Below are 22,603 nucleotides of genomic sequence, written 5' to 3'. Positions count from 1 at the left end.
TGCGCACAGCGCGATTTGAATACAATTATATATATGAAATTTTGTTTTTGCGCTATCATATATCGCATTATTTATATATGATAATGATAATTTTTTTCATTTCTGATGGTTGCATACTAAACTTCAGCCAATGACAAAAAAAAGGAGCCAAAAATGAACTCTTAATCTTGAAAACTAAGTGCGCTGTGATTTTTTGAAAAAAATATTTTTTCCGCTTCTGCGCTCACTCTGAAACACCTCCAGCACACGGGAGACAATTTTTTTTTTACCGCTTCGGCGTAAGAGGGTTAACTTGTAGTCTGCCGTAGGTAGGAGGCTCTCAGCTACGTAATTACTAGGTAAATATATACAAAGCCTTATTTATTTATTATTATAAAAATATTTTTTCATGGTCTTAAGCATAAGGCCTCCCATGTGTAAGGGGCCCACTTGTCATCGGGCAAGCTGGCATCCTGGTCAGTCCACCACCAAATGGTAAGGCTTGAATACTACTGTATAAAAGGAAATATACATGCCTGAATATAGGGATAAACTGATTAGTTTTCACCTTGGTAACAGTTGTAGGAGTGTTCACAAACAGCTGTAAGCCATATATTTTTAAGGGTACAGTAATGTTGTGAGATGACTGAAATTATATTGAAATGTTTTAGGATGATAGTTCATGATATATTTGTTGTTTGAACTATTAAAATAGGCAGTTATAAGCATTCTTAGAGCAGGACTCCAACTTATTGCGGGTTGTTGTTGTCCCTGATCCTTACAAATACTGGGGGTCAAATGTACATAATTCTAATTGTCGAGAGAAAAAAATTTTGTTTTCTGCACAGAAATAATAATAAATTAAGCAGAGTAACTATACCACCAAGCTAAAATTCTAAACTTTGATAAATGCACTGTGCTAGAATTTGCACCCCTGCAGTCGAATTAATGTTTGTATTGAAATGAATCCTGATAGAACATTAAGACTTATTGTCATCAGTATAGTGTTTTATCTGCTGAATTTATATGTTACATAAATTAAATGTATATTTTCACAGGGTTGAGGTTACATTTGAGACAGTAGATGGATCCCATACAGTCAAAGGAAAAGAAGGCGACAATCTTCTTGATGTTGTTATTAATAACGACTTAGACCTTGATGGTTTTGGTAAGTATATATTCTAGTGATTAAAATTTAGTATTGATGATATTGGAACCCATGCTGACATTGGTTATCCATTAACTCTGGAGACTGTGAACTTATTTTTATTATGGTCTGAGTAGAATGCATTGTTTGCATACTGTGAATTTTCTTTATCTTTCCATTATGTATTTGCTCCTACATGATATACAAACTGTTGGTCCTTTATATTAGGAATTATTTAAGGGGGCTGGCCGGAACCCTTATATATGGGGTTATAGGGCGAAAAATGCAAAGTCGTGGAAAAATTCATGGAGCTTCATATGGCAATTGAGAATACGTATACGAAATATTTTGTCAAAATTCCTCTTACTTTCGTAGTTATGGGGTAATTAGTTAACGTAACTCAATAACCCTAAAACATTGATCCGTACAAGAAAATGCAATATTTCTTCTATTATCGTAAATTTTGATAATTATTGTCAAAGAAATTGGGAGAAATGGCATCTGTAGACATTCCCCGAGTCGAGAAGGGAGACTTCAATCAGCTACCAAGTCCAACCATGATTCAGAGCGAGCACAAACTTCAAGTAGTCTACACATTCGATTTCACCTCTGCCATTCGCTTGCTTTTACGTATGTTTATGTATGTTTCAGCAAGAATTTCATCATGCCAATGAGGAAAAGACAAGGAAAACATCTCGCTAACATATAGACAAAGAAAAATCGCTCAAGTATTATTACAGAATATCATAATATACGCATAGTTAGTGAAGAGAGGGGAGGTTTGCGTAGTAAGGCCCCCGTCTTGCCTGACAGCGCACGTTACACTGTGCCCAAGGCTACGATCTTTGAGCAAAGAGATCTTCATTTATGATAAAAAAATTAAACATAGTTTTTTGGTTTTAATACCCCAAAATTGGAATATGAAATTTCATAATAATCATGATTTATTAAATTGTCCTTTGTAAAAAGAGAGTACACCTTCGAGTTTCACCTCTGACATTCTCTTGCATTTATGTTTGTTTATCTTTGTTTCGGCAAGAATTTCATCATGCCAAAGAGGAAAATACAAGGAAAACATCTCGCTAACATACACAAGAAGAAAATTCGCTGTAATAAGCCGAGTTAGTGAAGGGGAGTGCCCCATCTTGCCTCAAGCAGTGCCCTAGGCTACGATATATGAGCAAAGGGATCATCATTTATGATGAAATTATGATAAATAAAATAGTTTTGGTTTATTAATACACAAAAAAAAATATACTTTGTTCATGAAACTTACCTGTCAGATATATATATAGCTGTATTTTCTGAAGTCCGACAGAAATTCAAAAACTTCCGGCACACACAGTGGTCGGCCAGGTGGTTAGTACCCATTCCCGCCGCTGGGAGGCGGGTATCAGGAACCAGTCCCATTTTCTATTCATAATTTTTCTGTCGCCGGTGCTGGAAACACCAGTTTTCAGTACTCCGTCTTAGGATTTTGGAAACTTCATGGCCGCTAAATATCCTAATTGTCTTTGATTTATTGACTTGGATTTGTGGCTAGGCATACGCTATCTTAAATTGTTTTGAATATGATTCATTTTTTGTATATCTGCAATCTAGTTAGGCTAGTTTCAGAGGGTGTTGTCTTGCTAAGATAGGGTGTGGGCTACCGAAAGCTTCGGTAGTTCCGCACTCGATATGCACGAGGGCTATGTGTCTTGCTTCTTTGTTGAGATTTGTCATGTAAGGAGTGTGAGAGCTTTGTCTAATTCCGTAGGAAGAAGTATGATTCATATGTAACGCAATTAATCAGTAAAACAAAGTCAGGGTAGGCTAACCTACCTGTAGACTATTTTGGCCTAACCCCTGTAGTATTGGCCTAACGGTCTATAAATATGTCTTCGTGAGGTAATGCCCTTTCTTTACGTTTATAGGATTCCATCCTGTATCTTGGAATCTAAGGTGCTCCGCTCTCCTATCATTGTGGTGAAAAGTGCTACTTCTGTAGTTGTTACTCCTAACCCTGTAATGTTGCCTTCGGGCCCTAAACAGTTTCTGTAGAGGGTATTGACCTTTCTCTGATACTCTATCGATTCGTAACTTAGAATCGAAAGTGCTGGCTTTGGAGAGCAAAAGTGAAGTGGCTAAGTGCAGTGACAGTGCCCCTTATTGTAGTGGAGGGTGCGTCAGATCGGCCTTATTTCGCTTCTAGGCCGGGACCTCTGCTTGACTCCCAGGAACAGGGAGAGAGCATGTCGAAAGCCGAAGGAGGGTTACGAGGAACTCCACCGATCTGACGTGCCTTCGCATTACTGAAAGTTAATCCCCAGGCTGGCCAAAGTGGTGCAAGAATCCTGAAGGATTGCTTCTCGTCCTCCGAAGCGCCTCCCTGCGCAGGGTTTTTTGGAGCTTTCGGAAGGACTCGCGCCCTCTAAATAGAAGCTTTATAGAAGAGGACGTTTCACGTCCTCTCTCTCTCTCTCTCGTCATGCGTTGCAGTGAGAAGTAAGAAGGCGAAGTCGCCTGAACTCGTGTACGTCTTTCACCGAGAAAAGGGAAAGCAAGTCATATTAGCAGGACGCTTTTGAGCGCGGACGTCCTAGCTTTGTTGCTGTGAGAATAAGAAGGCGTTCCCTCGCCCCGCGTATTCTCACACGATCAACCCTTCACCTGAGACTGCTTCGTGCAGTCGGTTTTCTCTCCGAGATGTCTAATGCTCTTCCCTGAAGGCAGTTTCGCTTGCATTGACGGCCTGTCAGGAGCGTGACGCTTTTCTGCACGCTTTTTTTTTTGACGCTCGGTGGCTTGGACGGGACGTTCGGATGGACGCCAGGCGCGCGCGCGGGTGCACGCCAAGCGCGCACCAGTAGACGCCGAGGCCGAGCGCACGCCAGTGATACCGAGCGCGAGCGGCGCGCTGAGGAGGTGCTCGCTGCTCGCCAGTGGATCGCCGAGCGGGCGCGCCGCCGAGAGTGCTCGCTGCTCGCCAGTGGACGCCGAGCGTGCTCGCTGCTAGTCAGTGGACGCCGAGCGCGCCACGCCAGGTGTGTCGCCTGGCTGAACGTTTCTGTTGAAGTCTTCAAGCTGATTTGGGCCTAAAGATTTTTTACCTAACTCGGTGATCCCTTCTACATCGCCTGCGAAGAATGTGAAGTAAGCAGTGCTTCGGAGGAAGCTTAAAGTGAAAAGGCAACTTCTTTTTCGAAACCCAGCAAGACCACGGGTTTCGTGAATTATAGAGGTCTTTGTCAGTAATATTGCTTTTCGTAAAGTCCAGGATTGGATGGAGTTATGGAAAGCTCAAGGAAAGATCTCTTTTGCTCTACCGCAGTCAAGACTTTGCGGTAAGGCAGCTATGGGTTATGTAAAAGCTCGACGTCCTGCACGTCAGGACTCTCGGCAACGTTCAGTAGGATTCTTGCAAAGGCACTCATCAAAAGGAGGAAAGCGCAAGACAGGACTTCCTTTGCCATACTGCCAATAAATTTTGATACGGGAGAGGAAGCTGGTTGGAGAGTTTCTTCCTCTTCCCAGGATAATTTTGCAAGCTTTTTAGCCCATCTGAAAGGGCTTTTCAGATGATAGATTTTGTTAGTTCCTAGTCGGGACTACGCTGCCGAATTGAACATCGTCGTTCTACCTGTCGTAAGCCGTCTCTTAACAGATTCTTGCCCCTTCCTCGTTTGAGACGGGAATCGAAAATAAAATGCTCGACTTCCTGGATTGCGTTTTGTCAATTCAGTGAATTTCCCCCATTGACAATATACTATCGTTTTGTCAAGTAAGTGGGTATCCCCTCATTGACAAATTATCTCTTTGTCCCGTAAATGGGTTAGTTCTCATTGACAAACTTCTCATTAACTTTATATTGCGTAAGCGGATAAGCTCTTATTGACAAGATTCGGAAGAGCTCTCATTCATCATTCGCAGACTCGTACAAGAAATAGACTTGTAGACTACGTCAATGAACGCTTATGTCCAATAACATAAGAAGCTTGAGCTGTCCGCTTCAATTCTCTTGAGTTTTGTTTATGAAACTTGCCTGTCAGATATGTATGTAGCTGTATTTCCGAATTCAGCTATAGTATATATGTCTGCCAGGTAAGTATGAAAAAACTTTATTGCAATATAATATCATATTTTGCCTTGCGTTATTTTACTACTGGTTGGTTCAAGTCATATACGCTTGCTGTAGTTACCTCTTCGGATGGCAACCGAGAGGTCTATTGTCTATTAATTTAAGGACATTTAATCGTTACTCCCTGCAGCCTTCCAGGAGTTTCCGATTTATCTTTTACCGTTGTATGGTAGTGTTATGTCGACACAAACGCATCTATATATTTAGCGTTTTCTGTTTCGCTTAAAATATACCAGCTTGAGAGTCTCTTTATGCTAAAAAATTACAGGACCTATTTCTTCGTAGAATAGGGTAGCTGGCAACCCAGGCATAAAGTTAAGAGACGACGTTTTTTTTTTCGTATCGTAAGCTGCTGCTGTCACTGTCCTCTCCGCCAGTCCAGTCCAAACGAGGCAGTACCAGCTCGTTCGCTGTCATGCGCGGTAGGTTACGTCTCTCTCTCCTGCGGGATTGACTGACTAACCGTATCTCTGTGCTGGCAGTTACGTCTCTCTCTCTCCTGCGGGATTGACTGACTAACTGTATCTCTGCCCTACAATCACGGACTTTAGCCTAAGATTGAGGGGATTTCTTACATGAATGAATAAACATTGCATTCGTTGTTTGCCTTACTATGGTTCTCAGAGATATCTCTTACTCCTTTCGGTGCTCGTTTACCGCACGGTATAGGACTACGAGTCTACCGCAACATTTCACTATTATATGCTCTCCTGCTTAGGCAAAGCGCAGCCTTTTTAGGGAAGTAAACATACTGTGTGAGGGAAAAATGGATGAGCTTGCTGGGGACCATTTCCTTCCTCTAAATTAAGAAGTTTTGTTTACCCTGAATAGACTGCAAATTCAGACCTCTACAGTTTTTTTCCCTACCGGGAAACTGAAATTTTATTAAAGATCTAGGAATGATTCTGAACATCTCTCGGTGCGTTAAGTATCACTTGAGGTGATAGAAAGAAGGTGCCGGACATCTGGAGAGGGTTTCAGATGTCCTGGTTCATAATCTGAAAGAAGTGGAAGCAATTCTGTCGTCCCTCCAGTCCTGGAAACGAGTTTTTGGAACCAGTGGTCCATATCAACTCTGATCTTCCACAGCTCTCATATCTTAGGAGGTATCTTCTCTCGGTCCCTGTTTCGGGTTTACGAGAAAGAGCCTATTATAACAACAGACGTAGAATGTAACGATCCTCTAGAGGTTCGTTACAGGATTGCAAAAGTCCGTACGAATCGTCTCGATCGACGGCAGCAACTACTGACTTCCGAGTGGAATCTTTCTTTAGAAGTATGTTGAGAGTCATGGAGACTTTAGGGACGTCCTTTCATACATCTCTTCGCTATGATATTGAACAGGGATGGATGTTTAAGTCTCTTTTCCCCTTTTTCAAACGCTTAGGAAATGTAAATAAGATGATTTATACCATCACAGGGAGCGACAATGACGCTAATCGCCCCATGTTGGCCTTCAAGATCCTAGATTCACAGAGGTCACGTCCTTCCAAGGACCTTTTCCGAGAGAGTCGGTCTACTTTAACACGAAAGGTACCTATAACCTCTCCGCTCTGAGTCTGACTACGTTCAGACTATCGAGATGTTGACAGCATAAGATTGCCGTCTTCCCTTTCCGTTTGAAGAATGGGATAAGCTGGCAGTCACAACTATTAAAGAATACGCAAATATGTTGTTGACGGCCTTTGGGCTCAGAGATTTGCTTCTGTCAAACAACAAAGCCCTTCACGATCTTTGAGTTCTGTGGAATCTCGAAACTCGCTCACCCATCTACTTTTTGTCTCACCTGTTTTCTCGGAGTCAGACACTCGTGCGAGATCAGGAGACACATAGTAGCCCTGAGTTTCTTGTTGACGAAGTCGGTTGCGTTTACACACCCCCGATGATCGTTTAACATGAGACCAGGTTGGACTGTCAGGCATTCGTCCTTCGGGACTGAATCGCCTTTTTTTGCTCCTCGCTCCTTTCTCCTGCACCAGAAGCTCGAGTCAGGAGTGGCTCAGGAGTTGATTCGCTAACGACGTTGGGTTGCGTTCATACCCCAAGGTTTGCTTAGCTTGAATCGCCCAGGCAGTCCAGACACTCATCCTTCAGCGAAGAATAGTGCTTATGGTCTTCAGGGTACAGCCTTGCTGTCCTTGATGCGTCTGACTGGTCAACTGGTCGGTCACCTGACTTTAGTACAGACTGACTGACTGTGCATGTCCAGATCGAAGCTTTCAATATGGAACTTAGACATAGTCTGAAGTTCTTGATGTCAAAGCATTCGAACATCTCCTACCTGTTAACTTCTTGCACGTGATCAGGAAGGCCCTTTTCTAACCACCCTAGATACAACAAAGAGGGTTAGTGAGGTTTTCAGCCATCGTCAGAAGTTTTGGCATTAGAGAACACAAGGCGGTGCGTTCTCTAAGCCTTCCGTTGTGGCCTAAGAATGGAAACCCGTCTTGTTCTTGGGCCAGGAGCTTGGAATCAAGGATGGCACAAGTTATTGGGCAGGAGCCAGAGAGTCCTGTGCCCTGTCAGGTCTCTCAAGTTTTATCTACATAAAACTCAAGAAAGTCGAAGTCGTACGGACAATCTGCAGTGTTCCGAAAAGACCAGACTTGCCCATATCGAAGAACACCCTGGCTTTATTGTTAAGGAGTTCTTTCAAAAAAGCTCCTTCATTGTGTTGGCACAAAGATTTGAAATCTTTTGATTTGAATGCTCACGAGGTGAGGGCGCGGCCTCGGAAGCATTTCAACAGAGCATGGCACTCAGCAACATCCTGAGTACCATGTTTTAGCGAAGCAACTCTGTGTTCAATTCACACTCCCTGCGAGATGTGAAGATGGCATATGAGATCTGCTGCTCGCTAGGGCCATACGTGTCTGCAGACACAATCTTGGGGGCAAGTAGTACCACTCATCCTATCCTGTAGAAAATGGTTAGGAAGAGCTCTTAATTTAGTAGTTGAGTCGCCGACAACGGTGACTTCTTAACTCTTAAGCCTAGTTTAGAACACACCTTAACTTTGGCTAGGTTGGTCAGGTGGTGATATATATTTTTATATATATATTTATTTTACTTCTTAGCCCTCATGGTAGGGTCAATATGGTCTAGTCACGTCGTGGTCTCGCCCCTGTTGACAGATCATCTGGAGTGCACCAGCTATATAGGTCTCTACCTCGCTGGCAACTCTAGTAGCACAAGCAGACTTACGTGGCAATAACCACGAAGCCAGCAATGCTAACAGGTGGAACCAAGATGTAAATCATCTGCATGCATTTGTTTCCCAAAATCCTTCTATTCTGTCCCTTCCCACCTCCAACGGTGGGATTCAGCTATATATATATCTGACAGGTAAGTTTCATGAACAAAATGATATTGTTATGATACAATAAAGTTTGTTCATACTTACCTGGCAGATATATATAATTAAGTACCCACCCACCTCCCCTCAGGGGACAGTGGAAATAAAAATTATGAATAGAAAATGGGACTGGTTCCTGATACCCGCCTCCCAGCGGCGGGAATGGGTACTAACCACCTGGCCGACCACTGTGTGTGCCGGAAGTTTTTGAATTTCTGTCGGACTTCAGAAAATACAGCTATATATATATCTGCCAGGTAAGTATGAACAAACTTTATTGTATCATAACAATATCATATTCATAATAATCATTATTTATTAACACTGTCTTTATAGAAATACGAAGGAAAACTTTGAACGCCCGTATCTCAAAACTATACTTATTGACCTTCAAAATCTATCTTCTCACTTAGTTTTAAAGCTATAACATTGGAATTTGGTATATAACTCAGAAAGACATTATAGAACAATCAAATGAAGCCCTTTTTTCCAATTTTTGTTTTGTCTTTTTTTTTTATAAATTTTTTTCTCCTGATTTATAGGGTTTATTTTTTTACCAATCATATCTAGCAAAAAAATGACTTTTCAGAAAAAAAACTCACCATTCGATTGGTGGTCTACATCAGGTCTATATATGGTAGTAATCCTAGGTCTTAATATTAAATATCAAGGGAGGAGATAGAATTTGAAAAATGGTTATTTTCGGGATAAATCGCCCTGGCGTCATAAAACTGAAGGTCAGAGGCGAAAATCATATGCGGTTTGGAGATGTCCCAAGTCACCTTATTAAGTGTATGAATATGAAAGTCCTGTCTTTAAAAAGTGGCATTAGCCGGCCAGTCCCCTTAAGGCAAAACCTGAAAATAGCTGTTGAACTTTAAAACAAGGTGGTTAGGTATAGTTAACTACCTGTCTGGTAGATGGGAGTCCTGTCCTGACTGGACATAAACATTCCAATTTGCTTTCAACCATTGTCCGGTGAAGACATGTTGCTGCACTCTGTGCCTGACTGTTGTTAAGCTGTAGCTGCATTTCATATCCCAGTGGATCTATCTGTGTTTTTGCTTGTGTTGTATGTGTATTTGTGATTATATAGAGAATAATCCAAACCCACAAGTCAGATAAGCCCCAGAAGGGCGCCTTCCTGATGAATCCCCAGGGAGTTGGTAGATGCTGTGGTGGACAAGTGACAGGCCTATGACAGCGACCGCTTTGTCCACCAGGCAGTGGGCACGACCCCCGGAGTCTTCGCGTGCCGCTGCAGCCCAACCGTTAGGTCAGGTTAGCACTTCCTCTGTCCTTAAGAAGACCCAGGCTTTGAAGGATGCTCTTGGGAATACAGCCTTCTTCCTCTGCCAGGAAGGGTGTGCAACCACATCCTTTTCAACCCCCTTTCCTGTCTGGAAAAGGGGATAAGGGGCAGAAGGAGGAGGGAGGACGCTAGGGGCAGCATTCCCCTCTCACTGCTGCCATTGGAGGGTGGGTGCCTGTTGAGCCATTGGGCAATATGGCAGCAACATGGAGCCAAGACCTGGGTAGTATAGTAGATGTCTTTCAGGAGGGATATCTACTTCCCTTTGAGTCTTCGACCACCTCTTGCCAACAACCCGGTCTGTCTCCTAACCTTAGTTCCTGGTTTGCCAAAGGATTGCACACTCAAGCAAGAAGTGCATGCCATGCTGAAGAAGGTTGCTGTGGAAATTGTGTTGGATTGGTACCCGGGCTTCTACAGCCATATCTTTCTCGTAGAGAAAGCCTCGGACATTTGGAGACTGATCACAGACCTCTCCCTTGAACCAAGTCATTCACCAGGCTCTGTTCACAACGGAGACAGCTTGCTCGGTGCTTGCCTCCATCAGGGAGAATGACTTCATGCTTACGGTGGATCTGAAGGATGCATAATTCCAAATACCCATCCATCCATCCATCCTCCTGCAAGCACCTTTGTTTTATTCTCAGGGAGGTGTTCCAGCTCAGGGCACTTTGTTTTGGGCATGTGACCTCTCCCCAGGTGTTCACACTAGTTTTCACCTTTGTGTCAGCTTTGGCTCATTTGCATGGGATACGTCTGTTGAGATATCTTTACAATTGGCTTGTCCTGGTGAGCTCCTACTCGCAGTTGAAGCACGGATTGTCTCTTCGAGTTTTGCTACAGTCTAGGGGTCGACGTAATCCTGAGAAGTCTGATCTCATCCCCAATCATATAAATAAAGTTTTATTTTAATTATTTGGTTTAACTCACTTCAACAGTCATTACTTTAATTTTGCTTTTAATCTTTTTTTCTTTGCGAGTCCTAGTAATTGCAATGAACCTTGTAAAGGGTAGTTATCATTAAGTGTTTGAAGAGCAGCAGTATTTGGATTCTCCTTTTGACAAAATCTTGTTGCTGTATTGTATGGATAAAGTACCTGGGCATGCTGATAGTTACAGTAGCAGCAAGAGTGTTTTCCACACTCTCGTATCAGCAGGTTCAGGAAGTGCATCAGTTTCTGTCTAGACAGGAGCAACCAGCTCGGCTATGGCAAGTTGTCATCAGTCACCTGTCGTCCTTGAAGAGGCTGGTCCCTCATGGGTGGCTTCATCTTCATTCTCTCCAGTGGAGAATGAAGGAGTACTGGTCCCAGTCTCGAGACCCTCAATCCTTTCCTATTCCTCTCTTGGAGGAGGTGAGAAAGGATTTAGACTGGTAGCTGGATGACATGAACCTCTTAATTGGAGTATCCCTGCATACTCCCCCTCCTGACATGCTTCTGTTCTCGTATGCATTGACCTTCACATCAATATCCTGGAACTTGAGCCGGCCTTCCAGGCCCTCCAAGAGTTTCCTCCAAGAGTTTCTGTTGGTGGGAAGACACACTGGCATTGATGAGTGACAACACTACAGTAGTGGCATATGTCAACAAGCAGTGTGATCTTGTGTCCCTCCTGCTACACCAGTTGACAGTGCAGGTGCACGAGTGGGTGGGAGCTCAGTCGGTAGAGCTGTCAGCCCCAGGCAAGAGGAATGTAGTGGCAGACAAGTTTAGCTGCCAGAATCAAGTGATAGGGAAAGAGTGGTCCCTTCACTTGGACATCACAGAGAGATTGTTTGAACTGTGGGGCACCCAGTTATTGATATGTTCGCCACCTGGCACAACAGATAACTTCAGGTCGTCTGTTCCGTCGTGCTGGACCCATTTGCTGCTGCGGAGGATGCATTCAAATACTCATGTAGCAACCTCGACGTCTAGGCCTTCCCTTCCTTTTGTCTGAGTCACAAGGTGATCAACAGGATGTTGATCACCCCAAATCTCAAAATGATTCTGGTGGCATGGCCATTTGGTATCCGACCTTTTAGCTCTGCTCTCCAAGGCACCAAGAGAGATTCCTCCCTGGCTCAACCTTCTGTGTCAACCACACATAAAATGGTACCACCCAACAGTGCAGTCCCTGTGTCTTCACAGCTGGAGGTTATCCAGCATTCTCACAAGTGAGAAACTTTTTGTGCCATGCAGCAACAGAGATGGCTGGCTACCTCAGACAGTACTATGCAGTGGTATAACGGAAAGTGGGTCGTCTTCTGTGGTTGGTGTTGTAGATGATGGGGTCTCTCTCTGGCCAGAGCCACTATTCAGCAGGTCACTGACTTCCTCGTCTTCCTTCATCGATAGAAGCTTCTCTCTGTTTCAGCTATGAAAGGCTGTATTTATTGTGGCGGGATCACAAGCAAAGCAAAGCAAAGCAAACAAGATTTCCATACATTTACGTTAGTCTGTCCAGCTACCAAAATTTTCCCTGCCACACTTTCCTTTCTACGTTACTAATTACTAACAGGACTATTGGTTCAATGAAATAAACACAAAAACTCAAAAACCATGTACTACTCACCTTCTCTTGACAAAATCAGGGCGAGAGCTGCGTTGTCCACTGGATACAGTCGCTGAGACACAAATTCATCCACTAGCACCCAGCACCAGACCAACAAACCGCCAAATATCAATAAAAAAAAAAACCACCAAAACTACGCAACAACTCAAATAAAACACGACAAATCACTACACAAACACCAATCAACACCAAGATTTCTCAGTAACTCAAAAACAGCAAATCACTAACACAAACAAACACTAATCAACATCAAGAATTCTCAATACGTAACTCAAAAGAACACAACAGATCACAAACACAAACAAACCAATCAACATAAAGATTTCTCAACAACTCAAAGAAACACAACAAATCACTAACACAAACAAACACCAATCAACGTCAAGATTTCTCAACAACTCAAAAAACACAACAGACAACACTCAGCACCACAACAAATCACTAACACAAACAAACACCAATCAACGTCAAGATTTCTCAACAACTCAAAAAACACAACAGACAACACTCACCAGCTCAACAACCATCAGATGGGACACAAGCACAACAAACTCAATTACTCAATATCAAAACAATCAAAAACATAACAACTGACCACCAGTAACTGCCTTCAAATGCTGACTTGACTGACTGCTCATCACTCGCTCCAATAACTGGCTGACTCAGACTCCCTCACTCAAGGCTCAGCAACCAAGCCAGCAGACAAACCCAAAATGCCTGTCAAACAAGTAGTGCACTCATTAACCAGCCATTCACCACTCATACTCTCTCTCTCTCTCCCTCTCAAAACAGAAAACCACTAACACAAACCTTCCCCATACTATCTTAGCAACAACAAATAAACACAAAACACGATATAGCAAATACACAAAAAATCCAAACCCTTCCTATTGCCTCCAACGAACACAAACAACCTAACGAGACAACAACCAAAACAACCAGCCACTCTCTCTCTCCTCTCCGTCGTCTTCTCTCTCCTCTCAGGTCTCTCCCTCCTCTCGCTCTCTCTTCTTCTCTCTCTCTCTCTCTCTCTCTCTCTCTATTATAAGAGAACGTTGTTAAATGCAACCACTACATCATTCCTCCATATTTCCTCCCCTGTTACATTTGCCATCTCCTCATTTACTCACAACATCCACACTATATCGCTTTTCTTAACACCCAGTCATGTTCGGATACTGGCCCCCTGGATCTTGTTAGAGGCCCCTCATACACTCTCAGTCGTATCACCGTTCGCTTCCTCCAGACCACTTTCATCCAGATTCTTATTATCTCCCTCGCTACTTTTCTCCCAAATCTCATCAACTATCTCATATGCCCCTTCTAACTCTGGTCAGAATATCTCCCGTATCTCTGCTACGAAATCGCTCACCCCATTCATATTCCTGTCAAACTCCTGAAGGAACTCATTCATACTGTCTACTACCTCCTTACTACTTGGTTCCCTTCCTGTTGAAATCTCACTAAACTCGGTCAACTCAAACCCATACACTGTAAGTCTCATCCATTCTCTCCTCAGGCTTATCTGTATTGCACGCTGTATCAACCATCTCTGCCCTAACACTGACCCCTCTATTGTGCAGTCGTCGCCATTCCCCTTCATTCCTTTTCTTTACCTTCTAATTTCTTCCATACTCAACCAAAACTAATTTGCTTACTGATGCTTGGCTCATACTTATTCACTTTCAACCACTCACTCATTGCATTCTCACACACACACTTGGTCCCACTTCCAAAATGTCAAAAGGCCCCTCAAACTCTTCCCTTACCTTATTCACATTCATTCTTCCCTTCTCAACCACCTCTTTCAACACTATCCCTAATCGTAAAACTTTCAAACCTCCCATTTGCTCTCCTCCACAAATCCCAATCACTCTCTGATAAACCAAACCTTGCCCTATTAATTCTCTCAAAAATCACATACATACAGGGTGCCATACCTATACTCTTTTGCAACATGGCATTGTATACCCACACAGCATGCCCCACATGCAAATCCTAATCATTATCACACTTACTCATCATTTGCAAAATCTCAGTCAATGTTCTAACAGTCCTATCAGCCAAACCATTTGCATTGGGCATATAAGGAGCAGAATAAACATGTACAATACCCCATTCCCTCAACATTGCCTCAAATTTCCATCCCACAAACTCAGGCCCATTATCACTCAACATTCTCACAGGTTTACACACACACACACGTCGGTAACATCACTTGGCTCACCATTCGCACGACAGTCCCACTTCTCTTATCTTTGATAGGAACCACATACACAAATTTGCTCATGTGATCCACCATTACAATCATTCCCCTTCAATGGAGCAAGAAAGGAAGTAGTACTTGTTTGCAATTCACCCTACGCGGTCTCTCAATTTAATACTAAGACTCCATATCAAGGAAAATGACAGCCTCAAGAGAGTGGAGTTAGACAACCACTCTTTCAGCAAATAGCCAATATGTTTCCACAAATGGAAGTGGACCTGTTCACCACATATGAGAATCACAAACTGCTACGGAAGCAACAGCAAGAGATGCCTTCCTACAAGACTGGAACAAATGGAGGTTGATATACCTTTTTCCTCCGTTAATCCAGATTTCGAGGTGTGGAGCAAACTCTTGAACCTACTAAGGAGCAGCTTAATACATAGCCCCAAATTGGCCAAATAGGCATTGGTTCCTATTACTTTAACAATGGCGAAGAGATAAGTTCCAAACCTGTCTGTTGTTTTATCCCAGTCAGTAGGAGGAAAAGTTGTTTAAGGATAAAAAATTATAGGTTTCATATATCTGGCAGTACCAGTATCTTTACCAAGAGCCCAGTCACAAATTCTAGGGAAACAATTTTCAAATTTCTTATCTCTTTTTGAAGACAAATGCCTTGCAGTTACAACAATCATAGAATACAAATCAGCATTAATGTTCAGTTGGAGCCACAGCAGAGAGGCTTAAAAGAATATACTATTTGAAAAATTAAAGGGATTTTGACAGAGGAAAAATCTATTTCTGGGCGAGAGACCTGTGCCGCCCAGTGAAATGCTCCTTATAGCATCATTTCTAAGGTATAAAACTGCTATATATACCAGAGAAAAAAGTTGCATGGAATGCCGGGCATATGCCTAGCTCGCTCACCCATTTAGGGTGTCGCTATAGTAACTGGGGCGTGAAAAACCACTCTCAGAGGTCTCTTACCAATTAGTTATCTCCTCTCCCAACATCCCCCGTTACTACGAGGTGCCGTTCTACATCCCACTACTGCCCGCCACCCCTCTACCACCCATGCGTACCTAAACATTCCTCATAGCATCCCAAGCTTGGACCAGTCTAGGGTGAGGAAAAACAAGGGTGGGTTCACTGGGCGGCACAGGTCTCTCGCCCAGAAATAGATTTTTCCTCTGTCAAAATCCCTTTTCTGGGCTCAACCTGTGCCGCTCCGTGAAATAGTAACAGAGAATTGGTCCAATAGCTTGTAATTAGTTACCTGAAAAGGAATAGAATAAAAACTAGGATATATAAAGAAGGAACTTTAATACCGTATCAAAATATATAATCTAATACAAACTGACATAAAAGTAATCAGTTATCAAAAACTTATTCAGGAAAAACATTTCCAAAAGAAAATAAAGGTGTCTACTAGTAACCTTTATACAAGACAAATATACATACTATACTGGTACTCAAAAGGAGGGGTCCAAGAATTTCTTGGAAACCATCAAAAGATATCACAATATATCTTAATACTATACAATTTACATCCAATAAACTAAATGTTGAGTACCAGAACAGGTTAATTACAATACAGGTGAGTACCAAATCTAATTTAATTACAGGTGAGTAACAAGGCTAAGGCAGGGACAATAAATGAGGCAGGTAGGGGAGAAAGAAAGGTAAGGAATACTAATGAATTAACTTCTTAACATGGTTCTGATATATCAGGAGGAACTACATTTCCTGCTGCCACTGTTGCAAATTTTAGGGCTTCCAAGGATTTTAAGTAATGGCGTTTAAATACTAATGGTGATTTCCATTTTTAAATCTTCAAAATTCATATGATGAAAATAATTAACTGACGTGGCTACTGCTCGAATATCATGAGCATATGGAATTGATTCTGGATTAGCTTGTTTGATAAAATAAAGAATCTGCTGTCTAATTCCCCTTTTAAGGAAATGTTTCCTCCATTTTCTCTAATAAATAAAGGGCCTGAAGACTTATTAGAAGTTCTGTTCAGATAAGCTTTCAAAGTGTTAACTGGACATAAGGATGGATCCTGTGGAAGTGGGACAATCCTCCACGGTGACCATCGGTTCTGTGGATCCTCATTCTTTGCTAAAAATCTCTTGTCTGGAAAGATTTGTACTTCCCCAGATGCGAGAAAAACAATATGATTCGGTTCTCTAGATAATGCTGAAAGCTCAGATATTCTGGCTCCAGATGCTAAACTTACCAAAAATAAAGTTTTTCTAAACAGTGTTATGTATGAACATGAATCATTATTGGTTTCAGAGGCCAGTTTAAGAACATCATTTAAAAACCAGGAAACTGTGTGGGAGCGGGTTACTGGTTTTAGTCTGGCGCAAGCTTTTGGAATTGATGAAAAATATGAATCTGTAAGATTAATATTAAACTCAATCTGAAATATCTTCTTCAAGGCAGATTTAATTGTTGTAATTGTATTAGCTGCTAATCCCGTTTCAAACAGGGTCCTAAAAAAGGTAACTGCTAGGTTCCGAGTCATTGCTCTAACCTTAGAATCTCTTAAGAACTTTGCCAGTTTTCTTACAGCTGAATCATATTGACAAAGGGTTGAGTCTCTTTTATCTGACTCTAGAAACAAGGTATTTAGAGGATCAATGTTAGCATCTCTTTGTGCTGCAAATTTCATAAAGTCCATAAAGTTAGGGCACTCCGAATTCTTGAGGAAGCTAACACACTGCGAGTTTGTACTACCTGTGTCAACTTGGATCTGGGATCCGCCGAGGGAGGAGTCCTAGTTCTACCATCAGAGGAAACCAATTGCTCTTGGGCCAATTGGGGGCTACCAGAGCTATCTGACCTTTGAAAGTCCTGAGTTTGTCTAGTACTTTCATTAACATGTTTATCGGAGGGAACAGATAAATTCTTTGCCAAGTGTTCCAATCTATGGACATGGCGTCCGTGGCATAGGCCAGAGGGTCCAGGTTGGGAGCAACATAACATTTTAGTTTGTTGTTGGATTCCGTGGCGAATAGGTCCACCTGAAGGTTCGGAATCTGTTGACAAATCCAATTGAATGAATCTTTGTCCAATGACCATTCCGACTCCAGCGGAGTTGTCCTTGAAAGTGTGTCTGCTACCACATTTCTCACTCCTGCCAGGTGTACAGCTGACAGGTGCCATTGGTTTCTTGTTGCAATCGTAAAGATTGCTATCATCACATGATTTATGTGACTTGATTTGGATCCCCCTCTGTTTAAGCAATGGACGATTACTTCGTTGTCCAGAATTAATCTGATGTGTTGCTTCTTTGCCGGGGCTAGTTTCTTCAGAGTTAAGAATACTGCCATGGCTTCCAATATGTTGATGTGGAGTTGACGCAATGTTACTGACCACAAACCTTGGACTTTTTCGTATTGGGAGTAACCTCCCCAACCGCTTAGAGAGGCGTCTGTGTGTATTACCAACGCTGGTGGTGGAAATCGTAGGGGAATCGATTTTGCCAGATTCTTGGCCTTGGTCCAAGGGAGCAATCTTTTCTTTAGTATTTGTGGGATTAGAGATATTTTGCCTCGTTTCCTCTTGTTCGCCTTGGATCGCCATACCCAATTTATATCTTTCAGTTTTGCCTTTAGTAATGTGTCTGTTACTGATGCAAACTGAAGTGAGCCTAGAATTCTTTCTTGTCTTCTCCTGGACGTTAATTTGTCCTTGAGAAAATTTTTTGTTTTCTTTGCTATTTCTTTCCTTTTTGTTGAGGGAAGAGATAGTCTGTGTGTGATTAGGTTCCATTGCAGTCCTAACCATTGGAAATGTGCTGCTGGAGTAAGACGGGACTTCTTGAGGTTTATTTTGAAACTTAAGTGTTCCAAAAATTTTATGACTTTGTTTGTCGCCTTTACGCAATCCTCTACATTGCTGGCCCATATAAGCCAATCGTCTAGATAGGCCACTAACTGTATTCCTTGAGTTCTCAGCTCTTGGACTACTGTCTCTGCCAGCTTCGTAAATATCCTGGGCGCTATACTGAGTCCGAATGGCATCACTTTGAATGAGTATGCCCTTCTGCCTAGTTTGAATCCTAGAAAGGGACGAAAATGCCTTGCTATCGGAACATAATAGTAAGCGTCTGTAAGATCTATAGAGGTGGTGACAGCCCCACGGGGAAGTAAGGTCCGCACCTGCGAGATAGTCAACATATGGAACTTGTCGCATCGAATGTAAGTATTCAGATGTGACAAATCTAGAATCACCCTTCTTTGTTCTGAGTCTTTCTTTGGCACGCTGAACAAGCGTCCTTGAAATTTCAAAGATCTTACTTCTTTTATTGCATTCTTTTGCAAAAGATCTTTGGTGTATAGGTCTAGTTCTGCCGATGGAGCTTGATGAAAACTGGTTAGTGGAGGGGGCCCTTTTATCCAACTCCACCCCAGACCCTTGGATACTATGCTGGAAGCCCACTTGCTGAACCTCCACCGGCTCCGAAATTTGTATAGTCTTCCCCCTACCTGAGATGTCCCAATGGTTTGAAGAGGGTCTGTTTCCTCGTCTACCCCTGTATCCTCTGCCTCTTGTTGAAGTCCTTCCACCTCTATTATGAAAGTTACCTCTGGCTCTACTACCTCTGGCGTACCTATTGTACCCATGGAACACTTCTTGTGTCTCGAAGGAGGGGTTAAAAGCCGGAGAAGGAGCTTCATGTTGAGGAGGCTGAGTCATCCAAATGTATTGTTGTTGTTGGGGTTGGGATTTAGACGTAGATGGCTGAGTCCCTTGAGGTACAGGAATCGTCGTCTGAACGACAGCTTGGGGTTGTGGAGTCTGGTATGATTGGAAGTTCCTAAACCTCTTCCTGCCTCTTGTCTGATTTCCTGATTGTTCATATTTCCGTTTTGGCATCAGGCCCCAACGAACTTTGAGACTTTGATTGACCCTAGCAGCCTCACCTAAGACACTGTTAACAATGTCTTCCGGGAATAAGTCTGGGCCCCAAATTGAGGCTTTAATCAGTTTATTTGGCTCATGCCTTATTGTAGCTTCTGAAAGCACATGCTTTCTGCAATTACGGCGTGCTACAGCAAAGTCATAGGCATCACTTTGAAGTGTGAGGAGGAGAGACTTGGTAAGGATCTTGAACAATGACTCGTCTTGGTATACCAGCGAAGCCATTTCTGCCATTGTAGCGGAGTTGATTGATCTACTTAACCGAGTACGTGCCTCATACTCGATTCTGACCAAGGATTCTGGGAGTCTCGGAAGTTTGTCACTGAACTGTGTAGAGGCACAGTCAATGTTCAGTTTCCCTGTGGTGAAAGTTGCTGGGGCGTCAACCCAGCATTCATGATCTCCCGGAAAAAGTAGAGAAGTCAACTCCGTCTCTCTTAGTTGTGGCATGGGCTTGTCCTCCATAGCCGCCTGAAGAGCCAGATCAACCACTTTTGTAGTACAAGGTGTCGGTGTTTGACCTTCTACTACAAACATTGTGTAAGAACTCTTATGGGGGGACAACATTGTGTTCACACACTCCCATTCGTTCAATGTCCGGACCCATGAGGACTGAGCCTGTTCCTTAGGATAGATCATCGTCTCCTTAGGAATCTTATCTAGTCTTACTAGCGCTTCCTCTGTCAGTCGAGCATATCCTGGGAAGGGAAACTGCAATCCCGGCGGGTAGAAAGTCCTCTACCGGCCGAGTTCCACATCCTTCTATGGTTAACATGCCATCCACGAATGGTGCATGTAAAGCCAATCGCCACGGATTGCTCTTTACGAAAGCCGGAAGTTTGGAAGCGTCTGGCAACACAAACTGTTGTTGTTGTGGCAGTCCGGTTCTCAGGAGATTTTCTAACATGTTCTCCTGGTTTTGCAGTCTCTGAGCAAAAGTGTCCATAGACTGCAACCGATCCGAGATGGTTCCAATCTGAGATTGGACCATACTTCCCATCTTCTCCATTAAAAGATTAGAGAAGGCAACCGGATCAAAGGAAGGTTCTGAAGCCTTAGATTTGGAGCTCCTTGATCTCGACCCGTGATGTAGGGGAGTAGCTGCTACCGGAATCTCCGAAGACTTAGATGCATTTAATGACTTGGTAAGTCTCGGTAACCTAGATGGTTTACTTGGCTTAGATAAGGCCTTCCTCAAGTGTTTGACTTTTGGTATTACTGAGCCTGGTTTGTCCCCAACCAGGGTCTTTGCAGTAAACCCTTGAAAAGAAGCATGAGAAGATGTTAAAGATGGTGCAGGGCTAAGAACAGGAATCTTAGACCGCACACTACTTGCCCCACTTACCTCCCTACCTTGATCGCTGGCATCCAAAACCATTGGTTCTATGTCAAGGCTGATGGCCGCCACGTCTTCTAACACTTCTTCCCCTAGTCCCTCAAGATCTTCAGGCAAGGACTGCGTGTCTTCCCTTATCTTGGCAATAATGGGTGCAGCCACTTCCTTGGGAACTGCCGCTGACATCTTGGCATTTGGGTAGAGGAGGGTGCATAACTCCTCTGATAGAATATAAGGTTTCTTAGCCTTAACGTTACGGCCGAATCCGCCAACCCAGATCTTGAGGGTCGAAAGAGATGTGTTCTTGACAGCCTGTGGGGTCTGAAAAATAAGTACTAATTAGATTATCACTTTCTTAAAACTAAAGAGAATAATTTGTTCACTTCTTGAACATCATATCATAATTAGTAATGAAATATCTAAGTGCGTACTCACCGAGTCCGAGGTTATATCGGCAAAAAGCCCATAACAGATCTCACACGCATCCGGATGCCAGACGATGAGGTCATCGACCTGTACGGCGCAGGGTGCATGGGACCTGCAAACCTCATGTCCGCACCTTTGCTGAAGGACAGCTGCGCAAGCTGTCATCTGACAACGCACCACCTGTAAGGTAAATTGATACATAAGTATTCAATTTGTATATATAAACTACCGGAAGCCCCGGATTATTTATCGTAATCTTAAATTATAACATATATAGTAAAAATAGACTTCTGTATACTAAATCTTAACATATACAGCTCGGTCATTTAGTCTATGAATCTTTTTATTCTGTTGAAAATTATGGCGGATCTAACTTCGTATTTATCCGCCTGCTCCGGGAAACTAAATCCACTTAAGGAAAAAATATTCTCCAATGATTGTATCGCTACCAAGGTAGACGTATACTGTACCAAAAGGTGTTGAGCGGCGGACATCGGTTACGTAGTCTGTCCGCCAGCTCCGAAATTTCGTGCATAGTAAACAATAGAATATAAAATTTTGTAGGCTACGTCTGTACGCCTCTTCCGGGATTGACCGACAAAATTCTATTTGTGTGTAATCTACGATATCAGAACAGGGTGAGATACCTGAATCTGATGAATACACTAAAATATTAGTGTGTAGAACTATTCCGGTTGTAACGGAATCAAAATAATGCGGCGGAAACCCGAAAGGGGAGACTGAGTGTACGCATAAGTTGCTCTATCCGGTGCATTCGGAAGCCAATCGAAACCAGCTAGAAAAGCGTCACTGTCCTAACTCATGGTATGACCATATCGCTACATATTCCGTCGCTCCCGATATAGACTATAACTAAAGCCTAAAAGTAACCTGAATCGTGTGATAAAAGGTATCTCCCCGAAGGGGTACTAGGCGGGAGCGGCAGAGCGAACTGGTTCGTCGCGATCAAGTGGACCATATGACCGGTCAGGTGGGACAACCCTACCGATGATAAAGATCCAATTGAACCATGAGATATGTAGCTTACAAAACTAAATGACCAAAATTAAAGTGAATAATAGATAATTAGGTAATAATGGCACACAACGAATATAACATAATATTAAGCTAGACAAAAATTAAGCCGAGCGAGAATAGCCTAGGTCTCCAACATCGGGTGAGGTACCGATATGGTCAGGTAGGCTATATCACTCTTAATAATATCTCTACA

The 22,603-nt window shown here is 42.8% G+C and overlaps 2 protein-coding genes across 3 annotated transcripts in view; one reads left to right on the top strand and one right to left on the bottom strand.

Moving 5' to 3' along the window:
• Positions 1–22,603, top strand: part of LOC135205576 (patatin-like phospholipase domain-containing protein 4) — a 147,315-nt gene that overhangs the window by 48,223 nt on the left and 76,489 nt on the right. For both annotated transcript variants that reach the window (XM_064236343.1, XM_064236344.1), the window contains exon 2: positions 1,038–1,147. In XM_064236343.1, coding sequence (XP_064092413.1) covers positions 1,038–1,147 — 110 coding nt within the window. The remainder of the gene's footprint in view (positions 1–1,037; positions 1,148–22,603) is intronic.
• On the bottom strand, positions 20,266–21,855 carry LOC135205551 (uncharacterized). Its single transcript, XM_064236312.1, has 2 exons — positions 21,382–21,855; positions 20,266–21,267 (listed from the first exon to the last, which is right to left on the bottom strand). The coding sequence occupies exons 1-2, from the start codon at positions 21,571–21,573 to the stop codon at positions 20,266–20,268; spliced, it is 1,194 nt and encodes a 397-aa protein (XP_064092382.1). The 5' UTR covers positions 21,574–21,855.

Source organism: Macrobrachium nipponense, chromosome 24, assembly GCF_015104395.2.
Source record: "Macrobrachium nipponense isolate FS-2020 chromosome 24, ASM1510439v2, whole genome shotgun sequence".
Classification (NCBI taxonomy): Eukaryota; Metazoa; Arthropoda; class Malacostraca; order Decapoda; family Palaemonidae; genus Macrobrachium; species Macrobrachium nipponense.
This window is presented reverse-complemented; position numbering and strand designations above follow the sequence as displayed.